A 10,943-nucleotide genomic window follows, 5' to 3' on the forward strand; every position below is an offset into this window, starting at 1 on the left:
AGTCTTTGTCCAGAAGATATCCAGGCTTTCCCTGGATCCTCTTTTGCAGGATGTAGGCTGAGATCAGGAAACGTGAAGGCACATTGGGATCTTTAAAGGGGGGGTCTTTGCTGTAGTAGGATTGTACACTTCTGTTTGGAGCATTATTTTCACTCACCTGAGCAGAGAACACTGGATTCTGAAATGCTTGGCTCCCACAGGATGACAGCCATGGTTAGGATAAAATGGTTGATAGCTGTGCAAATATCTTAGAGCACTAAAACTCCTAGAAATGCTCTTATTTTCCACAGAGTAGAGATTTCCATTTTTTTTCTGCTGCTCCTACCTACACTAAGAGAGCAGAAAGATTTCTCTGGAAAGCATGAAGCCCCTGTTAACCTAATTTTTCTTGAGTAGGTTTCTTTGCTCTTTACAGTTAAAAAAGTACATGGTAATAGATATGCTGAATGGAAGCTTTGATGTAGCTAATTAAGGTCAGTTCATGTATAAATTTGCTGGAAAGTAAAATTTATTTGTGCACCAAACAGAAATTCCTCAAGTCAGTGGAGATATGAAATCAGTATGATTTTCTGACAGGCTTCACACCTGCACCTATGGAAGGTGGAGATGTTCCCAAAAGCCAGACTGATTAAACCTTTCCTCTACTTACCTGGCATGGAACAGATGTAGAAGAACAAGAGAGGTTATTGCAGGTCTGAAAAGTCTGAATATTGGGTTTTATCCATTAAAGCTTTATAGAAAATGGCATGTGTGTAAACACACAAAACAGAGTCATAGCTGACCACATAGTGAACTAGGGTTCTTGTTTATTACTCTGCTTATTCTGAAAAAAGATCAGAAATTTCTTCTAATTAGTACTGTCTGAAATGTAAATCTTTAAAAACTGGCTAAATACCTGCTTCTTGGAGGGGCAAACACCCAAAACAGCTTCCAGTAAGTAGTAAAAAACCCCCAAACTCGTGAGGTTGTATTCTGGGTTTCAGAAAAGCTCATCAGAGAACAGTAATGACCCCTCAGCACCAAGGGGTCCAACCTCAGGCAGGCAGCAGCAGTTCCAGGACAGGAGACCCTCTATGAACTGAGAGGTGGGCAGGGGAAATTCCAAGCTGTCCTGTCTGTGGCACAATAGTTTCCAAATGCCAGGATTGCTCTTTGGGTACACCTGCCTGCTGGGGTTCCTTCCAGCACTGAAGGGAAATGCATACAGGCTGTAAATGTTCCAAATGCAGTGGCATCAAAAGCTCACAGAATTCACTCACAGACCTTCTTTGGGAGGAGGGAAAAAACCCCTCAAGGCAGGCCAGCAGGGTAAACAGCTGCTGCTGGAGGCTCTGCCAGCCAGAAACCACGTGTCATCAGCATGGCAGCAGCCTAGTGAGACATTCACTCCTCAGTAGCTGTGAAGCAAGGAACTGTAACCCCTGCAGCACCTGACCAGCTCTGTCAGACTGCAGTAGTCCCTTCCACAGCTCCCACCATCACTGACATCTGCAAATCTACCTCAGGCAATAATTACAAATGTAATGCTTTGCTCACATGCTGACTTCCTTTTCAACAGTTTGCAAAACAAGAGAGGCTACTTCTGTTACAGCTGTTCCCAAAGTTTCAGTCTCACAGTTTCTGTGGTTATATTATTGCTTCACCCCAAACACTTGCATCCTTATTCCTTCTCCCTTAAGCTGTAATCCCTTCATTGCAAGACTCTCCTGACTGAACAGGATTCACTAACATTTTGGCTACTTTACTATTATGCAAGTGATTGTTTTCACCTCTGATTCCAATGTGAAAGTCATAAAACAGCAAGCATAAAATGGCCATTGAGTTCTGTGTTCACAGGTCATGAGCCTGCTTTGCTGTTCAATATGGAACACTGGATATACAGGCAAGGAAAGGAACAAAGTCTTTTACAAGAGATGACCAACGGTATCATACATTTAATAAATGAACTGGGTTCCATACACCAGAACAGAACAGTGTGTACATAATGAAGTGGAAAGTAAAAACACTACCTTTTCTTGCTAGTTATTTTTTTCCCTACAGTATACCAAGTTATGCAATATATTTATAGGTTACTTCCAAAATGTTTTAAACTTCTAAATTTTGCATTCCCTTGCATTAAAAAATTACATATTAATTACTCGGGAAAGTTTCTGAATTCTGTTTAGCAGCAAATCTCCTTTCTTGATGGTTTCTTGGTACTGCCAATTCTTGCTATCAGGCCTAGGAATCATGGGGGAAAGAAAAGGGGTTAGAACTAAGAATATGATTGATACCAAAGCATTAAACATTTCTGTAGTAATGTCATCAAACTATACAGACTCCAAAATCAACCTCTAGGAATTGTTACATACCTGTTAGTTTCTACAATCTCATTTACTTTGTCTATTTTGCAGTGCAACCGTCCAGCTGCAATAAATCTTGAAAGCTCCCTAAATGAAGAACAAAAGTTGGTTAAATCCTGTTTCACCAGGGACTTTTAGACCTAAGAGCACTGAAAATGCTGTTTCACCACACTCTATTTCTGAAGCAACAGCCTATGGATCTTCATAAGGTGTCTTACACATCCTCATCTTATTAAGGCTTGGATATTGCACCCAAAAATAATAATTTTAATGACCTGAACACAAAACCTCTTAGTTCCTTCTTCTCAGGCCAAAGTGTTGTACTTGAGTTAGTGAAATTTATCACTGAGCTTTGTATCAAATACTTTTCAAATCCATATGCAGAAGTAATGCAGTGTGGCTATTTGGAATTTACCCTGAGGTAAATATCTTCATGACAGGCAATTAATTAGGAAAGTATATCAATAATATTTAATTTTTAAAAATGCTTTTTAAAATGTTATTATTTTGTTTAATCAGTGGTGGTCTATAGCACTGATGGTAGAAGAAAATATTCCTGTACTCAACAGTAAGTTACAACTCATAATAAAATATTGGAAAGCGTAAGAATTAGTATGACTTTAAAAAAATTACTTCTGAATGAAATAGTATTTGGTTTCTCTTGAAACACTTCTTAATTTCTGAATATTTCAAGCAGTTTTGTATTTCTGTAAGTTTTCTATGTTAGAAAATCTGAAATAAAAATAACTTGTGAAGGCATTTGAAATAATGTGCTTCATGTACATGAGTAAAAGTCAGTTTCTTACTTCACTCACTGCTTAATTCTTATCATGATCTAAATATGTTGGTTTTATTCTAGAAAAGAATTTCAAATTGGGACTGCAGGGTATGGAATTAAGTGAAAAACATCAGATCCTGTCCACATAACAGAAACCAAGCAAAATGAGAGAGGGAGACTGGCAGAGTACAAAAAATGTGCAGATCCCCAAAGTTGGAAGAGCTCAGTTTTTGCCTAGCTGTGAACTAACCTACCTAAAATCTAAAATTTCATAGTACATGGAGGTCAATAAATACAGCAATACAAAGAACAAAGTCATTACTAAAACACCAGCTCGTCACACTCTTCCATAGAAACGTAACTTGGCATATTTAGAATACAAGCGAACAAAGATTTTCACTCATAAATGAGATCATCACCAATATTTAAAAGGCATAAAGGCAGATCTCTATGAACTGAAAAAGCCAAAGAACTTACTGGTCTATGAATTCCACACTGACTCCAAAGGCTTCTGCCATGTAGCCCAGCGTCAGGGAGCGGTAGGACTCCAGCAGCTGGCTGTAGGCGTGGATTCGCATCTCCCGCACGTAGTATCGGTAGTGAGGTGCAAACAGCCAGTCTTTCTTCATCTCTTGCTCTACAATAGCTGAAATGAAAAAAAAAAAAGAAGTCAGTAATTGCTAAGAAATGTCAGATATCAGTTATGTAAATAAAACATAAGAGCAGACAGAGTTAGTAAGTGTGACCATAACTACATTGTATTCTTGCACTCCTCAAGATATGAAAGGGATTCTGCACTAAGGAAAAGTAAATTCATGAAATCTGTATGTATCAGTTATGGAATCATGAGCAGTAAGAACATGCAAACAATATTGTGGCAAAGTCTGTAATTAACACAGCATCTTTCAAAAGGAGAGGGACCACCTCGCTGAAGGCAAGAGCTGGATCTGCCGCCTGCAGGCGCAGCCTGGAGCTGGGTAACACGCACAGCTCGGTATGTAACTTCTTGAAGAAACACTGTTACCCATACCTGTATAAGGACATTACAATAATTTTCTGCTACTAGCTCTTACATTAGTTACAAGAATATCCAGGCACTGAAATTGATTTTTTTCCCCCCCCCCCCGACAAGTTCTTGGCTTGGGATGAGGCTGGCAATAGGAAGATGCTCCCCTTTAATTCAGTCTCATCAGGCCTAGTCTTTTCTTGAAATCAAGGGTTTTTCCTTGCTTTTTCTAAGTATCTTACTTTCTTGTATTCTAAATCTCACAGAAGAAAAACAAGCAGTCTGAGAACTGGCAAGAATGAGGGTTTTCTGAAAAGCTTTTCTTTGGTGTCTTTTTACACAGAAAACTTTCAAATCTTTCCTGATCTGACTCCTCAGGTAAGATGGTGTTTCATAGCCATTTCCAAAGTGCTTTTTCACCTAATCAGATGTGACCTTTGAGAAGGCTCATTAGATGAGAAATTTGCCTGTCTTTGTTTGAAAAATCAAAGCATAAAATTTAAGGTCACTGTTAAAAAAATCCCTATAGTTTATTTTTTCTGCACATAGCTGTAGCTCTACTGTAGCTACTACACCAAAGTTGTGTATGATCTGAAACAAATAACTGGAACACCTGGAACAGAGTTGTGGGACACAAGCCAGCCTTACCTAGGGACTGGAAAAAGGCTGCATAACGACATTCGTAAAGAGAGAAGAGATACTGCCGTACAGCTGGCAAGCTGTGCAAGGCTTCCAGGATCTCTGCTCCTTTAATCACCTGAAAGCAAACACACATCTTTAACTCCATCCCTTGCAGCCTCCACATGAACAGGTTAAGGAAAGGCTCTGACAGTTTGCACCAGTGTTTCCACGTGCTCTCCTTACCTTCTCCCTCAGGTCAGGCCTGTCCAGGGCAATCATGCTGACATAGACAGTGTATGTTACAAAGGTTTTGTAATCCATCAGTTCATAGGATGTAAACGTGGAAACTGTATCAAGGAAGAGCTCTGCTGCTTGTTTAAAGTCTCGAATGGCTACACAGTAAAGGCCTTGGTACACCTTGAGACGGTTTCTTCTGTCCCAGTCTCCTCCTTCTTCTATTAGACTTAAAATAGAACAAAGAATATTTACTTATGTAAGTGTGTAATGTAGGAAGTTATACAAAACAACTACAAATCAACTGATACCATGAGATTAGAGAAAGAAAAACTTGGTTTATTGTTATAGCTTGTTGTAAGAGTCCAGGCTTTGTTACACCTGTTGGCTAGGGAAGTGGCTTCCTTGGGACAGGAGAGGCCAGAGCCTTTTACACAGTGCAAATTTCAGCTGAAAGGAAAAGTTTACAGCCTCTTCAGCTGTGACAACAGTCTCTGTGGATGTGCAGATAAATATTACTGTCAGCCTAGACTGTGGCAACAGATTTGCTGCTAAAATCAAAGCTGTCTAACCAGCAACATAGAAAAAAGATACAAGTTGCCACTTTTTAAGGATCGGCACAAAACTGGTGTGGCTGTAAGAAGGGCAGGAAAGAGACCAAACTGCTGAGAAGGCAACACAAAATATCCCTGCCCAAAGAACAAGGGAAGAAGGAACCTCCTCTGCCTTGGTGTCTCATGGCAGCAGCAGAGACTGAACCACAGTTTTCTACAGGAACTGCTGAGGTTCAAAACACTGGGAGCATAGAAACACTGAAGTAATGGGAACACAAGAATGACAGTGGCACCAAAACACCATGGCTGCTCTTGCTTCTAGAGGAAAAGCTCCCTCTTTACAGAGTCAGCTGGCTGCCACTGGGAGCAGCTGGACTTAGCTGGCAGAGGCACAGTACAGTCACACCCAAAATAGAAGTGGGAGCTGGGCTACAAATACAAATTGAGCCAGCTGCTAGAAAACACCTACCACAAAATCTTAACTTTTCTCTGCCCCCACCATAAAAAAATCCAGATCACTCTGCTTCTCATTCACAACCAGTCCCAGTCATTTCTGGACAGAAAGGCCTTTATCTTCTATTTCTTTTGTTCCAGCTTGTTTCAAAAGTGCTTTAGTGCACTCAGACAAGCCAAGCAGTACCTTTTTGCCTTTTCAATGTTCCGTGTGATGAGGTCATTGTCCATATAAAACAAGCCAATCCTCAGCAGATAGAACACGATGTCCAGGCGATGCCCCAGGGCCACGGTTTTGTCGTAAGTCTTGCGGAACGCACTCAGAGCTCCCTCCTGGCAAAACAGGATTTGCTACTGTAAGAATGTTAAAAGCATCCAGATCATTCATAAAATACCTGTTGTAAGAACATGTGTTGTTTCCCACTAGTAGTTGTGACTTTCACATTATGCATTTTGAATAATCTTAACTTTTCCAAGTTTAAATCAAGTTAGAAAAGCTGTTCCTCATGTATCTTTTAAAGCTGAAGACTATAAAAATTTACTCTGTAACTTGAAATTCAGCTGCATGATCTAAATAGCTTGGATGAGTCTAAAGATGCAAGGAAAGCGAATAATGATATCTGCAAACTTTTCCCCTTGCCAAGAAAAAGGTTGTTTTCTTACAAGGACTGCTTTTTTCTAGATAATTTATATTTCAGTAAGACCCTCCTCTCTCTGCCAGCCATGGTGAGCTGTGCCAGAGAGAAAATACTCTGCAAGTCCCCCAGTGCTTACTGGGACCTTCCCAGTTAACAGGGTTCCCATGCAGTGTTTTCTACGAGCCCATAAAGCCTCTGTGTCACCAACCTTGTCCCCAATCCTGCACAGGTACTCAGCCTTGGCCATCATTGCATCCCGGATTTCGCTCTCCCCCAGGATCTTTTCTGCATCCTCTAATTCGTTGTCGAGACGTTTCAGTTCCTCCTCGTTGGCTTTCTTCATTTTGTTCAGCAGATCCGTGTCCATCTGCCACTCAAGAGACTTGCACAGGGCTTCATAGTATGGAGCCATGTCTGAAAGAGAAGCAGGAAGGGTTCTGCTGCTCATTGCAATAAGAATGTGTTTGTTCCAAAAAGGACAAGGTGACTGTCAACACCAGAGATGTCTCTTCTGTGACCAGGTACCAGACACAGCACAGCCACTGTTTCTGCAGGCCTTGCCCCTCATGCTTCCTTTCATCACTGCTCTTTACACTGCTCCCAATTTGCACTTTCCCTACCTTGCACTGGGGTGGCCTCACCTCGAGTTCTGGGGGCAGTTTTGGAGGGGATGTATAAGGAGTAGCTGAAGTCACTTGGTGTGTTCAGCCTAGAGAAGAGGTGACTGACCTAAAAGCTTCCTCATGAGACAAAGTGGAGGGTCAGGCACTGATCCCTGCTCTCTAAAAGCCAGAAACTGAGTAAACAGCATGGAGCTGTGTCAGGAGAGGTTTTGGTTGGATATCAGGAGAAGGTTCTTCCCCCAGAGGGTGACTGGGCACTGAACAGGCTAACCAAAGCAGAGCTCCTGGAGCACTTGGACAATGCTCTCAGTGGTATTGTTGGGAGTGCCCTGTGCAAGACCAAGAGCTGGACTTTGATGATCCTTGCGGCTCAGGATGTTCTGTTTATCTCTTTATCCCACTGTGATTGCAGCAGCCCGCGGTGCCCAACTCACAGCTCTTAGTGCCCAGCACGATGTAAGAGTGTTCGGAGCTGGGGACAGGGCACGGCCCGGGAAGGTGCGAGCCTCGCCCTGCCCCGCTGCGCTCGGGCTGTCCATGCCCTGAGGGGGTCAGACCCGGGGGAAAAGAGATACCGAACTGCGGGGGGATGTGTACACAGCCCTGCCTGATCGATCCCCACAGACAGACAGACAGACAGACAGACCACCCACACACACACACAGCCTCCCCCAGGCCCCACTCACTGTGCAGCCGCACCGCCGCCATCAGCTCGTCGCGCGCGGCGGGGTCGGGCGCGCGGGGCCGCAGGCTGAGCAGGAAGCGGAGCTGGGCGATGCGCAGGTCGGGGTTCTTGGGCAGCCCCTCCTCCTCCAGGTTCTCCAGCGGCATGGCGGCGGCGGGACGGGGGCCGCGGGCCGGGACGGGGGGCTCGGGCAGCGGCGGGCGGCGCGGCGCAGTGACTCAGCCGCGACGGCCGGAAGCGGCCGAGCGCTTCCGCCGCGCGGCGCCCCCTGGCGGAGCGGAGGTCCGCGGCGGGCGGCGCGGCGCGGGGCGGCCCCTGGCGGCGGCGGGGCCTGGGCACGGGGCACAAAAACAGCAAAAAATCACAGCCACGGCCACAGCCTGCAGCGCGAAAGTGGCTGCCCCATCCCTGGAAGCGTCTAGTGGTCTAGTGACGGCTTCCTTCCCATAGCAAGGGCTTGGAACTGGGTGATGTTCAAAATCCCCTTCCAACCAAAACCATTCTATGATCGCAGAGCACATCGCCCAGCGGGGTGTTAGACAGTTCTGCAGTATTTCTAGTGAGTGTTTCTGCTTTCTCCACGGCCCCTCTGGACAATGTTGCTGTGCGCAGGAAGGTTTTTCCTCCCCCTCAGGCGGAGCTGCTGCGCATCGCTTGGTGCCCGGTGTCAGCTGAGCACAGCCCCTCACACACACACAGGGCCGGGGCCTCTCCTCACGGCTGAACGGCCCTGGAACGGCCCTGGAACGGCCCTGGAACGGCTCTGGAACGGAACGGCCCTGGAACGGCCCTGGAACGGCCCTGGAACAGCCCTGGAACAGCCCTGGAACGGCCCTGGAACAGCCTGTCTGCTGCTGCAGCACAGGGGAAGGACGCAGGCCTACAAGGGGTCACGGGAAAAAATGGGTTTGTGGCCTTTGTAGTTTCAGCAAGGAGCTTGAATGTGTTACATTGAGCTTGTGGCTCAAAACAAGTAGGAGGAAATAAAGGAGGCTCTAAACAGCCCTGGTTTTGGTTGTATTTTCATCCAGGATGGTGGGGAAGTCATACCCGACTCTAGCCTGTGTTCATCTACTTCTCGTTTAGCTTTTCTTGGTGTTTCTCCATCTGTTCATTAAATATCGTTGCTTTTGTCTTTCCTGACTTCACACTGCCAGTGCTGGAGTGTGTTCCTCCCTTGGGAACATCAGGTGGAGATGGTGGCAGAAGGGCTGGGTGGTCCCCAAGTGTCACCCCAGCCCACTGCCCCAGTCCTGCTGCACTCTCCCTCCTTACCACAAATTGTGCCACATGTTACAGATGGGACACAGCCTGTGCCTCCACAGCCCTGTGTGTGGAGTCCTTGAGGTTCATCCCCAGTTGATACCTGAAGTCAAGCCCTTTTTTTTATCTTTATGACTCTCTGTCAGCCACTGTATTCCCTTGGAAACTGACAACAAGATAAAAACATAGTTGGTGCTTTTGGAATGGAACACAGCTGGGTGGTTTGGCTGGCACAGGGTGCTTGGATTTTGCAAAGGGCATTTTTGAGTGCCCAGGGCTGTCCTGTAGGATGCAGGATCTCACCCAGACTCCTGGACCACACTTGCTGTATAGCTGAGCTCCTCCAGACACATTTTGGTGCTATTTGTTGGAGTTGGGGTTTAAGTACAACACTTTTGGCCAGTGCCTCTATTTTGGAGATGTGCTTTGCATCTGGGTGATGGCAGAAACAGTTTCCTTGACTGTTTTGGCACTGTGCATTCCCAAGATTGGCTTCTGTATATTGAGCATGAATTATTTAGGAGATTGCTGGAAGAAACAGTTGCCTGCTGTGTTTTTGATACGTGCTAGTATTTTTTACCTTGATTCTGACTTCCCCCCCCCCCTTCATTTATTGGCTTGTAGTTATAGTATTTTAGAATAAAATCAAGGAAAAACTGTGTTTTAAGTTGGCTAGTTCCTTTGTTTCTTTCAGAGCAGTCATTTTTTTCTTTGTCTTCTGTTTCTCTTTTTGAGCTGCAATCACTTTTGTATCGATTGCACAAGGAGCAGTGGCTTTGATGCACACATATCTTTTGCAGCATTGTTTATGTTATTTGCCTGTTGCCCTTTTCATTTGCTCAGAGGCCTATTAATTAGTTTTATGTATGACAGACACTTTTAGGCATCTTGCATGTTCTGGGTTTTGGGTGGTTTTTTTTTTTACATTTTGTCCCCAGCTCTATTCCTTAGGCAGTGTGCTCTGGAGCTAAGGAATGCTGTTTATTCTTTGCATGCCTTGTTTGGGAAGAAAAGGATGGTTGGGGTTTTTACTGCTAAGTAAGGCTGATGTTTCAGGCATTGCACACATGGCTGAATGTTGCTTATGTGAGTGGCTGAGCTGGGATTAGCTCACAAAAATTGAAGACGAAAAAAATTGAACCAGCTCCAACACACAGTTATTGCAGACAGTCCCTCCAGCAACGGGTAGAAGGTGGAAAGTATGTGCAGCTCCCTTGTAAGCAGATAACCTGGCTGTCACCACAGCTCTTTTCCTAATCCCTAATAAAGATTGGTTTGCAGCCACAGCTGGAGGTCTGCCCTGTTCCAAAATTCACATCATTCATAACCATTATAGTTCTGGCCATTCTCACTGTCCACAGAAACACCCACACCCTGTCAGCCTCTCTGGGTTTGGTATCCTCAGCTCATTGTGGCAGTAAAAGCCACAGATTCATTATGTACTGTGAGAGAAAAATTTCTTCATTCTCCCATTTCTGGATTTGCCACTTTTTAATTGGCTAAAAAATAAGCTGTTAGGTGTGAGAAGAGTAAGGGAACTGAGTTTTAATTTTCCTGGGTTTAGTTATTATTGAAATGTCGTGTTTTAGTTTGTAACCATATGAAACACTAGTTAATTACCCCACACAGCATTTATTGCCTGTAAATATTTGCCCACATTTTCGTATTTATGTGTATTTCAGCAGTAACAGGGAGAAAAGGAGCTGGGTATGCACATGTGATATTCACATCTAAATGTGAAAAAGA

At 44.4% G+C, this 10,943-nt stretch overlaps 1 protein-coding gene across 2 annotated transcripts; it reads right to left on the reverse strand.

Moving 5' to 3' along the window:
• Positions 1–1,916: 1,916 nt before the first annotated feature.
• On the reverse strand, positions 1,917–8,172 carry PSMD6 (proteasome 26S subunit, non-ATPase 6). Of its 2 annotated transcripts, none has more exons than XM_079316823.1 (8): positions 7,936–8,172; positions 6,835–7,040; positions 6,176–6,321; positions 4,991–5,210; positions 4,775–4,883; positions 3,598–3,766; positions 2,352–2,429; positions 1,917–2,220 (listed from the first exon to the last, which is right to left on the reverse strand). In XM_079316823.1, exons 1-8 carry the CDS (start codon positions 8,078–8,080, stop codon positions 2,124–2,126), a joined length of 1,170 nt encoding a protein of 389 aa, XP_079172949.1. In that variant the 5' UTR covers positions 8,081–8,172; the 3' UTR covers positions 1,917–2,123. The 2 variants fall into 2 exon arrangements, 1 of the variants encoding a protein (XP_079172949.1); XR_013775704.1 differs by having other exon boundaries at positions 2,157–2,220; positions 2,352–2,425; positions 3,594–3,766.
• Between the last annotated feature and the right edge of the window lie 2,771 nt (positions 8,173–10,943).

The sequence above is a fragment of the Erithacus rubecula genome (assembly GCF_903797595.1).
Source record: "Erithacus rubecula genome assembly, chromosome: 13".
Lineage (NCBI taxonomy): Eukaryota > Metazoa > Chordata > Aves > Passeriformes > Muscicapidae > Erithacus > Erithacus rubecula.

What these genes read in the sequence shown, in the direction of transcription:
- PSMD6 (XM_079316823.1), bottom strand. Translation starts at nt 8,080, where the DNA reads ATGCCGCTGGAGAACCTGGAGGAGGAGGGGCTGCCCAAGAACCCCGAC. An exon ending in AACATTGAAAAGGCAAAAAG is followed by an intron (nt 5,211 to 6,175) that starts GTACTGCTTGGC and finishes TTCTATTTTAAG; the next exon opens with TCTAATAGAAGAAGGAGGAG. An exon ending in GGCCTGACCTGAGGGAGAAG is followed by an intron (nt 4,884 to 4,990) that starts GTAAGGAGAGCA and finishes GTTTGCTTTCAG; the next exon opens with GTGATTAAAGGAGCAGAGAT.